Genomic DNA, 23,300 nt, shown 5'->3' with positions numbered 1-23,300 from the left:
TTGACTCTTTCGGCCCAATCAAATTTTGAATTTATTAACCAGATGTCTTGGAACACAGTCTTCTTATTCGACATTTTGAAGAGAAACCTGTATACATTTGAGAAAAATTGAGGGGCTGGATGCTATAATGTGTTACGCGCCATGTTAAGTGAATGGCGCGTAACACATTATAGCATCCAGCCCCTCAATTATTTCATAAGAATAAAAGTTTAAATAAAAGTAATTATGTTAGGTAAAATAATATAGTTGTAGCGTACATATAAAAAAATTAAAAGAATAAACATGAGCATAATAAACAATATTATCTTCAAACATAAAAAATACAGGTTATAGGTTAGGTACGATACACATATGAGAAAAAGTTAAAATTATGATAAAATATATAAAAAATTTCAATCAAATATTTAATCAAGAATTACAATTAAATTGAACATGAAATACTTACTTATTTACAAGGGATGAAAAAAGATAAAAGAGAAAACTTTACATTTTAAAGTTCGAAGGTTCAAAATGTAGCAAAAATATTTACTGCCAAACATATGATTGCACAGTCGCGTATATCTATATCATGGTCGCGTCACAAGTTACGTAAAATTACGCAGTATAGGTAAATAAAATCGTCCGGACAAAGTAATTTTAACCAATCACATGACAGTGTTCCTTTGTAGCTGATCACGCGATTGGTTAATATAATATTCAACAACCTGAACTGACATTTCTGAAAGAAGAACTTGTTAAATACAAAATACATCTTGTGCTTTTCTCAATTAAACCGCATTAAAGAAAAATACAGCATTATTTTCGCTTTCAAAACTTAAATTTCAAGAACAAACACAATAAATTTTGGAAAATATCAATTATCCAGGTTTCCAAGCAAAATTCCCTGACTTTTCCAGGTTTTTTCAAGGTTTCCTAAAATTACCTGACATTTCCAGGTTTTCCAAGTTTCCAGGTTGCGTGGCAACCCTGATATCATTTGATGCTTGCTTTTAAATGACCGAGCACAAAAACTGTCAATTTAGAGGTTTAGCCAATCGTCGAAAATTATGTTAAAATCGGGTATATATCCCAGCTGAAAAATCTTGTACAAGATCGTTTACACGATCTTGCACAAGATCATGTACAGGAACATTGACCCAAACCTACACAAGATCAGCAAGTGAACTTGTACAAGAAATTGGAACAAAGAACATGAACAAGAACGTGTACAAGAACATGCACGTGTACATTCTTGAGTGGCTTTTGAGTTCGAGAACATCTATGCGAACATGCACCTGTTCATGCACGAACATGTGTTCTTGTGTGTATTAAAAAACCGTTGTTTCTAGGTTTAAAATTTAAGAAAATTTTAAGAAAATTTTTAGTTATAATCAAAAGAAATCTCTGACTGAAGTTGCAAAAAACTACTGCGCAGCTGTAAAACACTTAGAAAACTACTGCGCAGCCTTTAAAGTATTTGAATGATCATGCACATGAACATGAACCAGTCAAAGTTATACACACACGAACTTGTGCATGAACATGTGCATGTTGGCCTAGATGTTCTCGAACTCAAAAGCCACTCAAGAATGTACACGTTCTTGTTCATGTTCTTTGTTCGGGTCAGTGTTCCTGATGTACATGGTCTTGTGCAACATCGTGTACACGATCTTGTACAAGATTTTTCAGCTGGGATACGTATATAACCGACTTTCGAATCTTCTAGGGAGCAGTCCCAAGTGAACAGAAAACATAAAACCGAGAGTAGAAATTCATGAGTGCAAGAGAGATGGTCAGATAGCGCTATCTCTCTTGCACTTATGATTTTCTGTTTTCAAATTACGCTTTCTGCTCACATGGAACAATTCTCATTTTCTTTAAATTCAATTATTTTCCGAATTTTATCTAGTTAGAATTCTTCGAAAATATGATTTTATATCAATAGTATCTATATTAAGCAACAAGGGTACAAAGGCATCGAATTTGTTTACGATAATTTTTGTGACGCGAGTGGAGTTCGAGGGCGCCCTCCACCTCCACTCGTGTCACAAAAATCATCATAAACAAATTAGATGCCTTTATTCTCAAGTTACTTACGATATTTTTTATTCCTAATGCACAAAAGTGTCGATTTCAGATAGCAGACGACAGGGAGTAATAGTATATTAAGCAATAAGGGTCTGCTATCAGAAAGCGCCATTTTTGTGCATGTGGGATAAAAAATAATTTTTAAAGAGTTTAGTTCTAGGAGGCTAGTCAAAAATAAATTTTTTTTAAAATATTAAAAAAGAGACAAACTTTATAATATAAAAATCACATTTTGAAATAATATTCTTAATGTTATGACTAATAAATAATAAAAAATTAACAAAAATAGTAATAGTTTGAAGAAAATATATAGTGTTTCGTAGTTAGAGACGCGACGTGGCAACATTGTAGTTATTGCATGAACAGCTGATGCAGATTGCGATATGCTAATTTGTAAACTTGATTTTTGTTTGAATTTTTGCGCTACTTTAATAGTCAGTTTTTTGTTCGAGGCGGTCATTGGCACAGTCCAAACCTTAAGAAAAATACAAAGTTTGGACGACTATGTACCGAAAACCATACGATAAAAAATTCTCAGATTCACAAATAATGTGCATTAATATGTTAATTCATTTTCCTAAAATTTTCAAAAAAGTAAAGTAGGATGTCTATTCCTATTTTTTTGGGTCGCTAAAACCGAAAAAGACCATTTAAAATAAATTCGTTCGTCTATTTACCCCCCTAGGACCCCCTGGAGGGGTTGGAATTTCAATTTTCAGGAAAAGTCGAGTCTATTGTCTATTGCTATGTTTTTTGGATCGCTGAAACCGAAAATAACCACCAAAAATAAATCCCCCCCCCTCCTTCACCCTCTAGCTGAAAAGTCGTGTGGGGTTGTGTGTGTATACTTTTCATAAAACCAAAAATTTCAACCCCCCACTACCCGTGTGGAAAATACGACGAGGCATTGGGGAGGCCCTAGCCAATCTTCCTTAAGAATCAAAAGGCACTGGCGAGTTAGGAGACCGTAATTATACTGGCGAGTATCTAGCAAGGCTGTAATGCTGTTTCTGGAGATTGCCTTTAATAGGGTCAACTGCCCAGTGCCTTGTATTTTTCTGGTCATTGCCTTGTTTTTTTCTGGCCAATGCCTCGTCTTTTCCTAGCTAGTACCTTGTATTTTTCTGTCCAATATTTTATTATTTTCTGACTAGTGCCTTGCTTATTTCTTGTAATTGCTTTTATTGTTTATCGTGAATGCCTTTATATTAAAAAAAAATTATTTCAGTTTAAAAATTCAATTAAAATGTAATATTATGTAATACCCTATTTATCTTTTGCAATTAATAAGACTAAAATTTTTTATGCAAACAAAATTATTTCAATATAAATTGGAATGTAATAAATAAATTAAAAAAAAATTTAAGTTAAATCCAGATCATTGGAAATATTTATTTTTTTAATTTATTGTTTTGAAGCTGGAAGAACTACACACTCACACACAGTATTACATTTTATTTTTTATTTAAATCGTAACTTAACTTTCTTAAATCTATGCCTATATCGAGAAAGTTTCTAACGCAAGGATTCGAACACCTAACTATATATCGCAAACGCTGGTTTTGATGACGTAGGGGATGCAAGGGAAACGCTTTAAACCGCTCGACCATTTCGGAGGTCGGAGAGTCATCGCTTAGAGAAATATTACATTCCAAAAGCAGAGGAAATACTCTCTATCTCTCTCACTTATTGCAATCGAAATAGGTACGTTAGAAAAAATCGAAAGATACCTAGAACCCCTGCTGTTCAGGTTTGCTTTTACTCGCTCATTATATGTTTGGGGAATTCCCATAAGTTGTTTTTACAGGATGTTTTCACTTTTATCCATTTATTTTGAAAGCATAATTATTTGTACACAGTAATAATTATAAAACTTACAACAAATACAGGGATAAATGAACAGAAAAGAAAAAAAAAAAATTCGCACTGACACATACCTAACCTAACCTACGGGTACAAGGCGTTTAAAAGAATTTCTCGTGAGTGCCTTAACTGCGACTATAACGAGAAAATTTAAATGTCATTCACCAGTAATATTGTCCAAAGCTCTAAATAAGCCTTGGATAAAAAGTTCTGTACGAAATTCACGAGTAATACTGTCGAAAACCCTTTTTAAGTCATTCTCCAGGAATTCTATATTAGCAAAAGTCCTTTTTAAGGCTTTCGCCAAAAATTCTAAATGGCATTCAGGAGTGACTCTGGTGAAAGCCTTCTTTAAGGCTTTCGCCATTACATATTTTTATATGGCATATACAAGTGATTCTGGTGATAGCCCTTTTAAAGACTTTCGTCAGAAATTCTATTTGGCATTCACGAGTGATTCTGACGAAAGCCTTACTTAAGGTTAAGGCCAGAAATTCTATATGGCATTCACGAGGGATTCTTGAAAAAGCCTTACTTAAGGTTAAAGCCAGAAATTCTATATGGCATTCACGAGGGATTCTTGAAAAAGCCTTACTTAAGGTTAAAGCCAGAAATTCTATATGGCATTCACGAGGGATTCTTGAAAAAGCCTTACTTAAGGTTAAGGCCAGAATTTCTGTAAGGCATACACGAGGGATTCTTGAAAAAGCCTTACTTAAGGTTAAGGCCAGAATTTCTGTAAGGCATACACGAGGGATTCTGGGAAAAGCCCTATTTAAGGCTAAGGACAGAATTTCTGTAAGGCATTCACGAGTAATGCTGGTTAAAACCTTATTTAGGGCTACAACTAGATATTCTGGGGAATGCCTTATATTTTAAAAAGGCGTTTGCAAGTTATGCTCTAAATTGCCCTAAATAAGGGTTTCGTCAGTATTATTGGTAAATACCTTGTAAAAAAATTTTTAAATAATACTTTTATTGTAATATAAATATATTTGTAATAACTATTACATAAATAAAAGTTTATAAAAAGTTAAATATTCTTAAATTTTGTTCAATCGAGAAAAACTGGCCAGGGCCTTTCTAATCCCTTGTTTACAACAAGGCTAAACAAGGCTAAACAAGGCAATTTCCACACGGGTAGGGGTAGTATAGCAGTGCTAGAGGGTTAGGGAGGAGACGAATTTATTTTGGATGGTTTTTTCAGATTTATCGACCCAGAAAACATAGAAATAGACATCCTACAACACTTTTTTTGAAAACTAAAATGCCAACCCCCTCACTCCTGTGAGGAGGTTTAACCCTTTACCCAAATGTACAAAATTTTGGCATGAAGTTTGAGGACTTATTTCGGTACTTAAAAATCAATAGAAAAATCCATCAATCATCATTTCTTATGTTTTTATATGCGTTCTATCGAATAGCGTTATAAAAAAATCAAAAATTGATAAGCTTAAATATTATAAATATATAAGCTCTAATTGATTTGTGTAGAACTATATGGTGGTGACGTATGTGGTGGTCCCGTATACATTACAATGGGAACGCGTGACCACTGAATAACATGTGCTTAAGATTACCTGAAGCTCACATGCTAACTTAGTGATAAGAGAAAACAAGTATTTCAAAGTCTAATAGCGAAATAACATAAATGATAAAAGTTACATTAGCATCTAAAAACAATTTATTAATATATTTTTAATTTTTCAGATGGCGTCAGCTTTAGAGACTCCTCTTCTTAGAGTAAATCAAGCTCGAAGTGCAGATTTATCTTCAGTTTCCCAATATTATAGTAGGGAATTAGAAAGTTTTGCTCGACAAGTTTTACAAATTATTCCTGAAACAGTTTTCGGTATTTTGGCTGAAATCGTGCATCTCGAAACAAACTTTTTCACTGACATTCCAACAAAATTGTACAAGGATAAAATCAAAGATTATGGACAGTTGAATGAAAGACTAAAGGTATTTTAAACAATTTTAAAGAACTTATTTCAAAATGGCAAATTTTTTCATAAAAGGGTCCATTCACAAATTACGTGATATATTTAGAGGTGGGCGGGTTAAGTTTTCTTAACCCCAGCTCCCGCCGAAAAGCCGTTATCGGCGCGAAGTGAAAGAACAATAGTCCAAAATAGCGTGACGTAATTTATGAACGGCCTTAGACGTTTTCCGAATTTTAAAAAAACCTTTTAAAGCAAAATAGCAGCCATTTAAAAAAATCATTTTGTTATGCTCTTTTTCGCGCTTTAACGTTAACATCAAAAATTTATAATAATTATAAAAAATACTCCGTCAGGGCTTCACAAATTTAATTATACCTTTAAGCGGTTAAATCAAGTTAGACAGCCGAAAAAAGTCGATATTTTAGGAATTTTTTCTGAGAAAACTATTGAGTATTTCAATTTAAAAATTAATGCACATATAAAGGGTACTTTGAATATAAAGGGTACTTTGAATTTTTTTTAAACTTCTATAAAGAATTTGCTGGAGCTTCTTCGAAGCGAAGCATCTTGCGGTGAGCAGGATATTTCTGGACTGGATCATCTGAAATGAAAAAACCAAAATTTTTTCGTTAATATAATATATTACCTATCTGTAATTAATTTTACCCTGTCCCATAACTTTCATCTTAATTTAAAAATATATTTATGTTTTGAATAATAAACATTTAGATTTTTATCGCTTGCAAATACATACATATAATTATCATTGAAAATATTTAACCTTAAATCATCTTCGATTTTATTTTATTAAAAAATGTCTGAATTTATTATTATAAATTGATAAAAGCAAACATTAAATTATTTTCATAAATAATAAAAATTTCACAGGAGTTCAACTATTTACAAAATTTTTTATAAATTTCTTCGCAATAATTCAGTTATTTTCATAAATTATATTTTTTTAAAAAAATTCAATTATTTTAATGAATAATAAAACTCATCATAGATTTCAATTTTTTATTACAATTTTAATTTAATTTCTCGAAAAAATTAATTATTCTTGAAAATTTTATTAAAATTCCTCGAAAAAATTCAATTTTGTTGATAAAATTCTTTATGATAATTCAATTTCGAGAAACATTTATTTATTCAATAAATTATTTATTTTTATATTTAAATCGTGCATCTCGAAACAAACTTTTTCACTGACATTCCAACAAAATTGTACAAGGATAAAATCAAAGATTATGGACAGTTGAATGAAAGACTAAAGGTATTTTAAACAATTTTAAAGAACTTATTTCAAAATGGCAAATTTAAATTTAAATTTAAATTTTTTTTTTTTTTTTTTCTTGTAGAATTTTTCAATAAAAATTGATTTAAAAATGAATATCAGTTAAAATTTTAGATATAATTGAATATTAAAAGCATTATGGCATGAATTTTTAAAAATAATTTATAATTGAATTCTTTTGAAGAATTTTAATCAAATTTTTGAAAATAATTACATTTTTCGAAGAATTTACTTAAAATTGTATAAAAAATAATTGAAATCCTGTGAAGAATTTTATTTATTTAATCAAAGTAATTGAATTCTTGCAATGAATTATTTCAAATTTTTCTTTAAATAATTGAAATAATGTAAAGAATCTTACCTATTATTTATGAAAATAATTGAATTCCTGCAATGAATTTTATTACATTTTTTTTAATAATTGCATTCTTTTAAGAACTTTTATTAAAATAGTAGATTTTGAAAATATTTGAATTTCAACGAAGAATTTCATTATATTCGTGAAATGTAATTAAATTCTTGCAACAAAATTTTTGAAGATAATTTCATTTTTCGAGAAATTTATTAAAAATTGTATTAAAAATAATTGAAATCCTGTGAAAAATTTTATTATTTATGAAAATAATTGAATTCGTGCAACGAATTTTATTATACCTAATGTTTGTAAATAATTTAACTTTTTCGAAATATTTTATATTCCGAGTCGAAGACTCGGAGTGATTGGTATCTTTATGTTTTATAATGGAGCTCTCACAGCTCTGCCTGCCTGCGCAGGCAGTAATTGGAGTAAGAGAGAAAATCAATTAGAGTGAAAGAGACAGTAAATTCAAATTTATATGCTGCCTACTAGCTGTGAGAGCGCCTTAATAATATTCTTATATAAGTTGTTGAATTTTAAAAATGTTTGAATTTGAATGTTTTGAAGAATTTTAATTTCTACGGGAAAATAATAATTAAATGCACGGAAAGAAAAAGTCCGTCAATCATTAATAGACTACTATCGGTTCAAAAAGTATAGTCAATTGACTTTGAAGGCTTGTAACTTGAATAAAAAAAATCGCACAATATTGAAACTGTATGGAATCAGTAAGTAATTTATTTCTACATTAATGTAAAAAATTAAAAACAAATAAAAATTTTTTTCTTAAGGGGATGTCAAAGTCGATGCGATTTTCCCATTGAAGCTCAATGCAAAAATCCAATCGACTTTGACATCCCCTTAAAGTTATTAATTTTTGAAGGGAAAAAGAACATGTTTTTTGACACTATTTTCAATAAGGCCTACTTTGGTAACATATAACTCGTTTAATGAAAGTCCTATGATGTTCCTGATTTTTTTCTATGTTCCTTAAATCTTTCTGAATAATGTTATTTAAACAAATAACCGTTATTTTAATAACTTTTTGAGATTATTAAACGAAACCGTAGTTGTGTTATCTTTGTTGGAAATTAAGGTACGAAGATGAGACAAAGCATACGTTACGGAAAATACGACACTGCTTACGATTCGCCAAAGAAATTTTGGAAAAAAAATTATTTTAAGTAATTATTTGCAAAAGTATTTTCAGTTTTTTGCTTTATTGCACCATTAGCAGTCAGGTGCATACTACTGTAAGTCTTTTTGTCCGAGACTCCAAGTTTAGCACTACTACCTTTTTTTTGGTCATTTTTTTCTGTGGTTGAAACTGATTTATAACTTTAAAGATCTGGTTTCTAAGGATGTACAGAGGTGTAAACACCCAAAATATTTTTCCTGTCTTAAGAAATTCAAAATTTTATGTAGGTTTGGGTAGAAGTGACCTGAAGTCCTCACTTACCTGCTCATGTCTACAATAATACAGTTTATCGCATTTAAAATGTTGACGCCTATGAGAAATGGTTTATGATTGTGTGCACCTTACCGCTAATGGTGCAGTAAAGCAAAAAGCTGAAAATAGTTTTGCAAATAACTTCTTGAAATAATTTTTTTTCCAAACTTTTGTTGATGAATCGTAATAAGTGTCGTATTCTCCGTAACGTGTACTTTGTCTCATCTTTGTACCTTAATTTCCAACAAAGATAACATGACTACTATTTCGTTTAAATATCTCACAAAGTTATTATAATAACGGTTATTTGTTTAAATAACATTATTCAGAAAGATTTATGGAACATAGAAAAAAATCAGGAACATCATAGGACTCTTATTAAACGAGTTACATGTTACCAAAGTAGACCCTGTGAAAATGATGCCAAAAAACATGTTCTTTTTCCCTTCAAAAATTAATAACTCTCGAAATAATTTTTTTGTATTTCATTCATTTTCTACAGTAACGTAGAAATGTTGTAGCTACTGATTCCAAGTTGTTTCAATATTATGCGATTTTTATTACTCAAGATATAAGCGGTCAAAGCCAACTGACTTTACATTTTACACCGATAGTAGTATATTACTTTAAGATGGGATAGGCCAGTCGGTGAGTGCAAAAAGTGCACATAAGTGCAACATGAAAAGTCGAAGCAGTTTCTTGTAGTTTGAGGGCCCCAAATAAAAGCCCCATAGTTTGCACCACATTTCCGGTTGCGAAAAATGGTGTAAACAATCGCCAAAGTTCGAAAAACATGGTTTTTCTATGACTGTTGCTTCCGGTTAAATTTTAGGGGAAAAAGTTGTGATTGAAAGTTATAGAGCTTGGAAATATCTTTCAAATGATTGGTCGCAAGTTAAAAAAGCTTAATTAGTTTAGTTGCAAATGAATTTAAACCATTAAAAATAGCACTTTTTTAATTGTTTAATAACTTTGTTAATAATTATCGAATTTGTTTCTAACTTCCCAGAAATATTCCCCTTGCGAGGCTGAATAAATCCCAAAAAAATTCAACTTGATCGGGTAAATAGTTTATGCATAATTCCATTTGTTAACTAAAAACATGTAATTTTTCAACGGAATTTCCCCACTTTTGGACCTGCGAATTTCGTTTTTTTTTCTTGGAGAGTACAGTTAAGGAGTCTAACTTTAGTTCCATTTAAATGGGAAATTGATTTTTTTTATTTAAGTGCATAGTAATAGACGTTAAAAAACGGTATGTTTTTTTGACATAAACAAATGGAATAACTCAGCCAATTTTCACTTTATCGATTTCGTGTCAAGGGCATTTGATTTTATTTGTTTTCACAAAACTTTTCCAAAAAAAAATCCGATCTAACTTCAAGAGGTGGAGAGTTAACTTTTTTTTAAAAAAAAATTCCTGACAAGTTAATTATTAATGTTTTTTATTGAAATTCGCACCACTTACAGTTTGATACATGTATTTTATGTAAAAAAATTAAACATAAGGTTTTGTGCATTTTTTTAAAATTTATAACAAGTAAAAGTAAATGTATCCATTTTTCAACCTCTGAACGGCGGAGTGGGGGTACCCGGAGGAGCGTGATTCTCGCCGCCACAACTGAATTCAGCCGTTCAAATTTGCAAAAATGGTCATAACTTCGTTAATTATTTACCGATTTTATCTTTCTTTTTTTAATTTGATGTATTTTTTTACGCCGAATCCAAAAATGATTTTATATGTTTTCAAAATACAATATTTTTAATAATAAAAAAGAAAAAATTTTTAACAACAAATTTTTAATTATTATTTATCATATTTGACAAAAAATTCTTTTCGTACATATAATTCCATTGAATTTAAAATAATATTATGACATAAAAAAATTAAAATTAATTATATATAAGCTTGTAGCATCAGGTTCACATATGCACGCCTGTTCAACTATCAATACAACAATGCTACACACTTATAAGTAAATAATTTTATTTTTTTTATGTCATAATATTATTTTAAATTTAATGGAATTATATGTACGAAAAGAATTTTTTGTCAAATATGATAAATAATAATTAAAAATTTGTTGTTAAAAAAAATTTTCTTTTTTATTATTAAAAATATTGTATTTTGAAAACATATAAAATTATTTTTGGATTCAGCGTAAAAAAATACATCGAATTAAAAAAAGAAAGATAAAAATCGGTAAATAATTAACGAAGTTATGACCATTTTTGGTAGAAAGCGGGATTCATTCAAGCTCTTTGTATATTCGATTGAATTCGATTTAATTTGCTTGAAGTTGTGCAAACGAATTCGCATTCGTAAGAAATGACCAAGGCATGCATTGAATTCGTGCTGACGAATTAAAAAAAATTAAAGGCCCCAAAACTTGTCCATTGAATTAGTAAGAATAGAAGGTTTGGAAGTTCAATACAGTTTGACGAATTCAGGAAAATTGCAACATAGCTCCAATTCGTATTTGTCACAAACCGGGATTCACTAAAACTCTTTGTGAATTCCTTTTAATTTATTTCAATTAGTTTTTGTTTACTGGGTAGTTTCATAATTAATTAATAACATTTCACAAAAGAATTAAATTATTATAAGAAATTTTGATAAAACTCTTTATAAAAATTTAAATATTTTAAATATTATTCTAATTAAATTTTGCGAAAGAATAAACTTTTTTAAAAGATTTTATTTTAATTTTTCGCAAAAAATTTAATTATTTTGAAAATTTTGGATTTATTTTTTTGTAAAAATTAAATTATTGCAGGTTAAAAATTATAAAATTAAGTAAGAAATAACGCATAAGGAATATTTTTAATTGACAAAAATTTTGTTTAATTGCTTTTCTAATATTGAAAGCATTTTATTAAACATTAGAATTTTCATTAATTTTAAATATTAAAATATTAAAAAGAATAATTAATTATAAAAAAAATCTGTCCGCGCAAGCGCGGACACATTCTCTTCCGCGCTTCGCGCTCCGTTTGATGTTGCGCGCTTCGCGCGCAATTGGCTCACGGTGTTCTGAAATTGTTTTGCTTTATTTGTGTTCTTGTTATTATTTCCTATTATATGTTTAATAAAATATTTTTTTTCTTAAAGTTACTGGGTCAAACCATTTTATTTCGCCTAATGTATTTTTGATCTTTATAAAAAATTTCAATATTTCGGGAAAATATTCTTATATGTTTTGGGATTACGAAATGCACAATGATTTGTAAAAAATAATTTCATTTCATATAAAAAAAGATATTATAAATTGAGAGTACATGAAAAAAGGTTACATTGACAGGCATTACAAAATATTTAAAAAAGGAGTAATCTCTTTAAGAAATATAAAAAAAGCGATTGATATTTATTTTTAAAGACTTAATTTGTGATTTGAACTTGATAAAAGTATCAAATAATTTATAATAAACTGTAAAATATGTTATTTAAGTTTATGTATGAAATGTCAAAAATCGATCATATTTAACAATTTTTTTTGACAAAGTAATTTAATTTTCGTAAATCAGAATTATTTAAATAATAAGTATTTTAAATACACTTTATTATTATTTAAATACTTTTTTGATTATCAACTGAGAAATATAAAAAAATTTACCTTAAAAATGAACCATTCTTCATTTTATCGGGATTTTGAATGTTTGTAACTTCGTTGGAGAAAAACCGATTTATGCCAAATTTTTGGAGCACGTAGATTGAAGCAATATCTTCCTGCTACTAAAATTTCGCGATGGGTTTTGCACTAGTTTTCAAAAGAAATTGATTTAAAAAAATTGTTTATTTTGAAGGTTAATGACAAGTATTATAGCTGACTTGAAGTTGGTTTGTTTTAAACTGACTTTAAAAAAATCGTTTTATTTTGAATTTGACTTTTATTGCAAGTAGCAAACCAACTTCAAGTTAGTTATAATACTTGTCTGTAACCTTCAAAATAAACAATTTTTTTAAATCAATTTCTTTTGAAAACTAGTGCAAAACCCATCGCGAAATTTTAGTAGCAGGAAGATATTGCTTCAATCAACATGCTCAAAAAATTTGGCATAAATCGGGTTTTCTCCAACGAAGTTACAAACATTCAAAATCCCGATAAAATGAAGAATGGTTCATTTTTAAGGTAAATTTTTTTATATTTCTCAGTTGATAATCAAAAAAGTAGGGTAGAGTGGGGTAAAAAAGCCACATTTTTACTTTTGATGTTGTAAAATCTGTATTTAAAATTTTTTTCTCAAATTTCCAATTGTTATTGAAAGTTTAGTTATTAAGCTTGAAAATTCTTGACGAAAATATTTTTTATCTCATGAAAGGACTAAGTTATAAGAGTTTTACGAAAGCACTGTAAGTGGCTTTTTTGCACCACCTGGTGGGGTGAAAAAGCCACCCTACGATTTTAGCAAAACATGTTATCAATTTAGGTATTTTTATAGTTTCCCTTTATTTATATGACAAATAGTCTTATTTGAAAAATATTCTAATAATTATGAAAGAGTTTTTAACAAGCAAAATTGAAAATTATATTAAGTTTACCTGTTTTCCATTTGCACTGCCAATTTTTCGTACCTTTTTTAGAAGTTCTCTTTAAGTTTTACCACAGATAACATATTTCGTTGCAACCGTTTATTCATTGTTTATTTTTTAAATGCACTTTGAACTACTTTTTCGTCGTGTTTAATTTATTTTATTAAATAAACACGAGAAATTTTGTAAAATAAGAAGGTTAGTTTAAATAGAAAACAAGTGAATTTCACAAAATATTCAATGGATTTTTTGCCCTGGCTTTTTTACACCCAAGACCAGTTATTAAAAAAAGCAAAAATAAATTGTTAATTCAGTTCAATTTCAAAAAATTAACATTGTATACGTTTTCGGTATACTTTTCTCCTTATGTACAAACATTTACTTTTATTATTCGTTCACTTAATCAAATTGTAATATGTTTGAAATGTTCACCAAAATGTTTTCAAAAAAGCAACAAAAAATTAAAATTACAATAAAAACAATATTAATCTAGGTACAACATTCAAATTAGATTCAAAAGTTGCGTATTACCTAATAGTATTTATATTCTAAACAGCTGATAAATCGGCTTAATAGTTTTTAAATAAAACTCAAATGGCTTTTTTACCCCACTCTACCCTATTTAAATAATAATAAAGTGTATTTAAAATACTTATTATTTAAATAATTCTGATTTACGAAAATTAAATTACTTTGTCAAAAAAAATTGTTAAATATGATCGATTTTTGACATTTCATACAGAAACTTAAATAACATATTTTACAGTTTATTATAAATTATTTGATACTTTTATCAAGTTCAAATCACAAATTAAGTCTTTAAAAATAAATATCAATCGCTTTTTTTATATTTCTTAAAGAGATTACTCCTTTTTTAAATATTTTGTAATGCCTGTCAATGTAACCTTTTTTCATGTACTCTCAATTTATAATATCTTTTTTTATATGAAATGAAATTATTTTTTACAAATCATTGTGCATTTCGTAATCCCAAAACATATAAGAATATTTTCCCGAAATATTGAAATTTTTTATAAAGATCAAAAATACATTAGGCGAAATAAAATGGTTTGACCCTACTACGACTTTAAGGATTACATTCTCATCACATGTTTTTGTTTGCTGATGATTGCGAGATTAAGTGGATTAAAATGTGTATTTTTGGTAGAGATGTGCAAAAAGCTCGAAATGTCGATACGAGCCAAGTCCAAGCCGGCTCGATGTATCAAGTACTCGACATTTTCGAGTACTTGAGTGACTTCAAGTACTCGAAAAATTCGAGTACTCGGGTAAATTCGAGGACTCGATTAAATTTGAGCACTAGTGTGAATTCGAGTACTCGAAACTATTCGAGCTTTTTACACAGCTCGGCTCGGCTCGAAAAATAAAAAGCTCGAAAAAGCTCGATCAAGATTCGAGCTTCAAGCTTTTTGCACAACTCTAATTTTTGGTCTTAATGATTAAAATTGGAAAGTTATTTTTAATTATACTAACTCTCTTAGCAGAAACATGATTTGCAGAAGCAGCTAAAATATTTTTAAAGTATTATTATCAAGTTGTTGATAAAAACGAATTTTTATAAAAGTTATAACATTTTACAAAACCAATAACAAATTCTTTAACACAGTTAAGGGAGCGTTCACAAATGATGTCACGCAATTTTTCGGGATTTTAGAGAAAAGTTGTTTTAATTTTTCTAAGCTATCGTAATATGCAAATAAAAATTTGAAAATTTGAAAAAATTGATTTTTCAAAATTTTTAAAGTACTGTAGTTTTTGTATTTTTTAACGAAAATGGCTGGTTAACGAACTTATAGCCTTCATTTTTGCACCAACTTTACGTGTGTTAAATTTAAAAACGATCGGATAAGTTTTTCAAGAGTTATCGTGGGAACAAAATTTTTGGTCTACAGACAGACAGACAGACAGACACCATCGCCGGACCATGTTTTTTGGGTTCAGGGGACCCCAAAACGTCGAGATTTCATGAAATTAGCAAAAGTCAATTTTCGACCAAAACTAATACTTTTTCATATGATGAGAATATAACTATAGAGAACAAAATGCAAACAGAAACAACTAACTTCAAATTGCGAATAGATGTGAAGTCAAATTAAGTAAGGAAAAAAATAAAGTTTAGTTTAATGCTTATCTATTAACTTTCTAATTTAATATTTTCATTTTTAACAATTTATTTATTCTTATTTTTTGAAGATTTAATTAATAAATAATATTAGAAATTGAATTATTTATTGTAATGAGAAAATTCAAATATCTTTGTGAATCATTTTTTAAATTATCCCGCCATTAGTGACGCCAACCAATGAGATCACTTGAAGCTTAAAAGGACCCGAAATATTCTTCCCTACACATGATTGATTAGGTTAGTTGGTTAGGTTGTTTCTTTCTGCGTTGTGAACCCGGGTTCTACCCCCAGTCCCTCCAAATTTATTTTCAAAATTATTCTTCAATAATATAATATTGATATTGAGGAATAAATAAGTAATCAGTTCGCGGCAATAAATAAATTATAGAGAGAAATATTTTTTATTTTATATTTTTATTAAATTTATAAGTACTATTTTTACATTCTCACCACATGAAAAAGTATTAGTTTTGGTCGAAAATTGACTTTTGATAATTTTATGAAATCTTTACGTTTTGAGGTCCCCTGAACCCGAAAAACATGGTCCGGCGAGTCCGTCTGTCTGTGTGTCTGTCTGTATGTATGTATGTATGTCCGTCTGTAGACCAAAGGTTACTTTACTGATGAACTTTAGGATAATATTTTATTTATTATTTTATATTTTTAAATACTTATATCAATTTATAATAATAAATGTAGACATTCTTAACATATACCAATAATTTTTGTTATATTTTTGTAATAAATTTTATGCCCTTTAAATTATTTTATACTGAAAAAAAATTATAAAGATATAACAAATTTTTGAAAAAATCTTTTCATTTTGTGACTTTAGTAACATATCAAATATCATTTATTAAAGTATAATCTAAGTTATTTAAAGTCAAATATTTTCAATGACAATCATATGTATGAACACTGTTTTTTTAATGCGGCAAGTTGCCATTTAGGTCTGGACAGGAGTGGTTTCTGTCCAGACATTGTTCATTACTGTCTGTTTTATTAATGTCTAAGACATTAATGAGTCATTTCTGGACAGGAATGGTTCCTGTTCAGAAAGCAAAGAGTACTGTCTAAACGAAAAAATTTTGTTGGACAGGGATCATTCCTGTCCGGACAGTACCCAGTTATGTTTATTTTTCTCTGTACACTGAGAGAAGACCGAGACGTAATAGTTCCCGCTAGACGTCGCTATGAGCTACTCTGCTTGTCGTGTTTGAGTTGTTCCGAATCGGGTGCTGAGACTCCCCGATCCAGTCAAACATTGTTCTCGCATGTGAGAAAACAACTGGTGGCAAACACTGAAAGTTCTGTGTAATCTCGCTTCAGGACGTTCCACGTTTCGCATCGGGGCTTGAGACATCCCGATTCGAGGGTTCACATAAAAACATTCAAAAGTACAACTCAAGGCTCGCACGGGACGTATTAGTTCCCGGACTTCTCTCAGTGTATATATAAATTATTTTATAAAATCAGTTTTTAAAAATGTTTTTTATATAATAGGGTTAAATTTGTTTACAAAATGTTTATAACAATAGTAATTGTTAATTTCATTTTTTATTTTGTTAACAATTATATAAACAACTTAATAATCAAAATAATAGGAATGATTAACTAAACAGAAGTAAAACAAGATCGTTCGGTTAGTTTTAAAGTCTCCAGAAATTTTTTTTTGCAAAAAATTCTGGAGAAGATAAGGAATCCAAATATCATAGTTACAAAAAAATCAAAGTGCCCAAAAAAATGAAATCAAAAATTTTTTTTTTGATTTTTTTTCTTTTAATATTGCACTTTAAATTGTTAGGAAATCAATTATTATTACCCAAAATATAAACAAAATCTATTTAAATGGATAAAAGTAATTCGTTTTAAAAAAAATGTACTTTAATTTTTGATGCCCGGTAAAATCCACAATTTTGGAAATTTTTAAAAATCTTTTTTTCCTAAAATCTTCTGTCATAAAACTCTAAATTTATACCAGGTTTCACAAAAATTGAAAAACCCATGACTAACTTTGATTTTTTTGAGAAAATTTGACCCACCTGATATCATTATATTTTATGTTTTTGGCATGAAGTAGTATAAGGAGTTCCCACTCTCTAGAAAAGTTGAAGCAAATTTTCCCGTTTCTCTTAAAACTAACAGAGGTGGCGAACCCTGCAGGGAAAGTTTGGTAACTCCTAAATTTCGTCCGCTAAAAGTGACATTTAAACGAATAGTGATTTAAACATCAGAAATATTTGCTATATATAAAAATATAGTAAAAACACAAGTAAATAATTGACAATATTATCTTTAAGTGACTAAATTATTAAACTTTAAAAAGTTAAATTAGTACACTGTAAAAGCAGTATCTCAATGTAAAAGGTTTTTCGTTTTTGTCCCCACTTTTGAAATACTTGAGGTGTTTTACCTCAATAATTTTGAGGTAAAACACCTCAAATGTTCTCAAAGAAAAGGTACCAAGTACCAAGAAAAGTACCTAAGTAGCAAACGAATTATAGGTTGGGTTCGTGTTAGATTTATCTCGATTAAAAGTTTATTTTTAATTATTTCAATTTGAAACCAATTTTCATTAAATATTTTGAATATAATGAAGACTTGAAGCCCAATAATTTTTAATTAATAATTGATTCTCTTTCTGTATTTTCACTTAAAAAATTGAAAACATAACCTCAAATTTTTTGCTTCTTAGGTACCTTTCCTCAGAGCGTGTCACACATATTAAACTAATTTGTCTGGCAAACCTTTTACATAGCAACTCATTATAACAATTCTCAAAAAATATTTATACAAAGCTCATAAAAGAAAACACGACAAAAAAAGTTCAACTGTTGACAGCAGCGACGGCAGCCATTTGCAAAGGGAGTTTTATGTGTGGGAACTGTATCAACACACACCTTATGTCAGTGTGTGTATTAGTTCCAAACTTTTCCGGTAGGTTCGACACCTCCGTTAGTTTTAAGAGGAACGGGAAAACATGCTTCAACTTTTCATGGACTCAACACAGCAGTGAGGCCTCCTTATACTACTTCATGGTTTTTGGGGTCGCTGAATCCAAATATTTGGTCAAAATTAATTGGCTTTGACTTGCACTCCACTTTCGCGCACATTCTATAGCACGGAATAATGCATTAAAAGGGATAGATATGAAACAAATTTAATCCACTCTGCAGAGTATTGAATGGCATTTAGGAAAAAAACGGAATTGTTTTGCATTATAAGGCCAGTATTTCCAATGCTATTCTATGCCTTTCAATCAACGTCTTTTTACTGGGAAGACGTTTGCTTTATTATTAATATTATCGGTTTTTATTATTAAATTTGGGATTTCAGTATTATTTTTTTTTGAGAATACTGCTTTTATTTGGGGGAACATGTTTTCGGCGTCATGGCACTTTATTTTGGCGATTCAGTTATACCAATAATCATTCACGTTTTTGTTGAATATTTTTTTTAGTTTTTGTGGAGTAAAATCTAACGCGTTTTTTAAAAGTACTATTTTTTCTCCATCATTAACAAATTTGCGATTTAGTCTATGAATTTGTGTTAATAGTTTTGTTTTTATTGTTTGTAGTTTTTTTATTTCCGGGTTTAGGTATCTAGATATAGAGTCATTATATAGTTGTATTTTGGAGTTACTATGTGAAGTTCATTGATTATATTTGTGTTTATTGTATCTATATAGTTGTCGATTTCATTGTTTTGTAAGTTTCTATTGTTAGGTATACTTATGTTAAGTTTCTGTAAATTATCTTTAAATTTTATCGAGTTACTTTTGTTAAAATTATATTTACTGGTTTCAAGTGGTGTAAATAAAAAATTATCTGTATTTTCGATTTTAATTTTGAGGAATAAGGCTTTGTTATTACCCTGGTTAAAAAACCGGACACATTTCGGACTAATCCGAAATTTGTCCGAAACAATGCGGTTTATGGTCAGGTTTTTGTCACCGGAAATTAATCCGGAAAAATCCGAACTCTATACGGTTTGTGAACAACTAGTGAAACCGGAGTTGGTCCGATGAAGTCCAAAATTAATCAGTTAATTTTAACTAGTGAATCCGGAATTAGTCCAAAACAGTCAAAAATTAGTCCAGACAATTTAGTGAATGTTATTAACAAAAATAATTATACAAGTTACACATATTAATTATTATTACTTTATGGTACATTCAACATATTTTTCGATTTACCTATATCGCAATTTTATTTACATTAACTTAAAATTTCTAACGCTTGGGGATTCGAACCTACACCTATCTAACATTATATCGCACCGAAATCGAATACACTAACCACTATACCACGCTCGCATGGGAGTTCAAATTCATTATAGAATTTATGAAGTGCCACGAAAAGAAATTACAAGGAACTAACACATCAGTGTTAATTTTAATATTGAAACAAGATAACTAATAATAATACTAGTAAATTTGTAAAAACAAATTGACTGCAGAATTAAATATTTTATTTATCATAAGTAAATACCCTGAATAAAAAGTGGGACCGATTTCGGAATAATCCGGAATTTGTCCGCAACAATGCAGTTTATTGTGGAGTTTTTTCACCATGAATTAAGTTTGAAATCAATACCGTTTTTTATAACTATTGAATCCGTAATTAGTCTGGTTTAGTATGCAGTTAGTCAGATCATATGCGACTAGTAAATGCAGAAGTAATCCGGTTGGTTTAACCAGTGAATCTGCAGCTAATCCGAAACAGTCTGCTTATGGACAGGTTTTTGTCGCTCATAAATTTAAGCTCAATGCGATTTGTGCTTATGACCAGTGAATCCGGAATTAGTCTGAAGTTAATCTGATAATACGCAACTTGGAAATGTGAAATTATTAAATCCGGAATTAATCTAGTTTTGGTTACGTTTTTGTCATACAAAATGATAATTATGGTTTGAATTTATCTGCATTTAATACAAATTGTTTTTAATATACAAATTCAATATTATACCAAAATCATGCCGGATTAAGTCTTTGAATTGGATTGAATGTGGATTGTTTTGAACTGTCTGTGGATTGTATATATTTACAAATTCTTATAATAATAAGACTTATTTTCGGACTGTGGTGTTTTGATCAGATATTATTCGGATTGACGCTGACTATTACCAGATTCTTTGCATACAGATTTTGGATTGTTCCATACTTGTTTCGGATTAAATCTTTTAACTGGATTAAATTCGGATTATTGCTGACTGATTTCGTATTATTTACATATTGATTTCGGATTATTTCGTATTTATTTTAGATGAGTTTTTTCATGGACATAATTTCGGATTGTTGCGTAATAATTACGGACTTAATTCATAGACATTTAAGATTACTCCAGACTGATTTTTAGGATTTACAATTTCACTCGGATTGATGTTAGATTAACGCGGATCATTTTCGTACAATTATCGGACTAATCCACACTAATATAACCGGATATATATTACAAATGGCTGTAATACACGTCTCGTCGCCTATCATTACATTACTATTGTTTTTCTCATTTTGCAACCGTGTTTCTAATTGGATTTAAAAACTCTTTTGGATTTAGGTAATTTAGAAGATATATATTATGTGCCCATTGTACATATTGGCAGATTTTGTAAAAAGTGCCTATGTGTAGAGAAAAACTTGTTCGAAAAGTATTGTTTACTAATATCACGTCATTTAATTATGGATTAATTATTGGGGGAGAGTGGGGCAAACCGGACCGGTCTCAATATTTCTGAAATGGCGAAATTGTCAAAAGTGTTGTTTGCAAATTTAAAACAACCATGTTTAGTATACCTTATTTTTTCAATCTGACAATTTTAGCTTGCGTTTGTGCGACGAAGGGAGCAAAAGTTTTTTTTTTAGTTTTTTTCTACACTTTTACGAATTTTTTCTTAAGGAAATTCTGAGGAAATCGTGTAATGTTTCCAAATATTAGGTCTTAGGTTTTGAAGGCACACACCTCAGGAATATTTACCACCAAAAACTTTGATGAATTTGCAAAGCGTTTCTTTTTGACAAACATTTATTCTCAAAATGAGCCTGTGGGGCAAACCGGCCATAGGATATTTCCATTGAATTAAAGTTTCATAAAAATTATTTTTAAATAAAATGTTTCTTTCATTAAAATATTTACTTACAATAAAAAATAATTGTCTTCCAATGAGAATTGGACCCTTTAATATTGTTTCTCTGATAATGACAAACATTTTTATTTTTTTATTAAAAAAAATATTTATTTAATTTAAATTCAATCCCGTATTATTATTTTCATTACTACAACCATTGTTTACATGATTCTTTATGTTTTTTATTATTGTAGATTATGTAAATGCAATATTATAAATAAAAAATCAAACGGTCTAGTTTGCCCATGGGGGTTCGGTTTACCCCAGGGGGTGGGGCAAACCGGACCTTTTGCAAAATTTTTTTAAGTTAACACAGCAAATAAAAGATGAAGTATAGGTGTCTCTGGGAAAAAGTTGCGCAATTAAATTATCTTTCAAACAAGCCATCGAAAAATTAAATCGGTTGATTCCTTTAGTCACAAGAGTAAAAAAACCGTTAGTATGGCCGGTTTGCCCCACTCTCCTTTATATGGGCATATCTCTAGAACTTTTAAACTTTATGTTTCCGGTTATTATTATATTTTAAAAATTATAAAAATAATGAAAGGGTAAGGATTACCTTATAATGTTTGAAATTAAGCGGAAAAGCGTTGGTAGGAAATTTTGATTTGACTCTATCGATAAATTTATAAAATCTTGGAAAATAGGCGCCAAAGGAAAGATCAGGGCGTGGGGAAAATCGCTGAGTGGGGTTTTTTGCCGTGAAAAAGTAGTGAAATCGTTCCCGCATGCAAATATCTCTCACTTATCAAAATTCGGCAGAACAAGTATCTTGTCTCGCCACCTCTTTGCGTGTCGCCGACAGCCCAAAGGTAAAAAATATAATTGTAAATTTATTTTGTTTAATTTTATTTTCAATTCAGTTAACATCTATCAAATTTTAATTATTATGTCAAATCTTAATTTAGAGTGGCGATTTTTTTGTGATTGTAATCAATTTTTGTGGCTGATGATGAGTGAGGGACTGCGTGCGGGAGCCAGAAACTAAGTAAATATCGTTACACAAGTGTGGGGCTCAAAGAAAAAGTGGTATAAAATAACAGTGCGAGCAAAAGTGAGTTAACTTTTCTGACGGGTAAGAATGGGCCAGATGAATGCTGCGAGGAAAAACAGAATTTCTTTCGAGCGCGAGCAAAAGCGGGCTAAATGGCTATCCCATTTTTGCTCTTAGTCAAAAGTTGATCCGCTTTTGCTCGCACCGTGAAGTCTATAGTAATGTCGAGATACGAGCCGTCGCTACATTTTGACAATTTGACGTTTGATTCCATTTCGTTTATTTTACTTTTATTTAATTGTTTCAATGTGTGAATAATAAAATATGAATAAATAATAAAAATAATAATAATAATGTGTGAATATTGATAGAATATTCCTTTAAAGTGAACAGAATATTTCTTCCAAAACTTATTTTTAATATTTTGTTGTTTTTGAAAAATTTGTTAGTTACATTAAAAATATGATCATGTTATTTATTTATTTATATGTAGATAAATAATTTCCTAATATTTTTCAAGTTTTTAAC

The 23,300-nt window shown here is 29.4% G+C and overlaps 1 protein-coding gene across 4 annotated transcripts in view; it reads left to right on the top strand.

The window, feature by feature from the left end:
• The window catches only part of LOC122500724 (WASH complex subunit 5), a 182,912-nt gene that overhangs the window by 43,168 nt on the left and 116,444 nt on the right, over nt 1-23,300 (top strand). For 3 of the 4 annotated variants that reach the window (XM_043609793.1, XM_043609790.1, XM_043609792.1), the window contains exons 9-10: nt 5,641-5,863; nt 7,118-7,146. In XM_043609793.1, coding sequence (XP_043465728.1) covers nt 5,641-5,863; nt 7,118-7,146 — 252 coding nt within the window. Of the gene's footprint in view, nt 1-5,640; nt 5,864-7,059; nt 7,147-23,300 lie in introns of all 4 variants that reach the window. The other variant, XM_043609791.1, reaches the window with a different exon arrangement.

This window comes from Leptopilina heterotoma, unplaced genomic scaffold (assembly GCF_015476425.1).
Source record: "Leptopilina heterotoma isolate Lh14 unplaced genomic scaffold, ASM1547642v1 Lhet_190, whole genome shotgun sequence".
Taxonomy (NCBI): domain Eukaryota; kingdom Metazoa; phylum Arthropoda; class Insecta; order Hymenoptera; family Figitidae; genus Leptopilina; species Leptopilina heterotoma.
The sequence above is the reverse complement of the archived record's forward strand: the minus strand, read 5'-3'. Positions and strand labels throughout refer to the sequence as shown.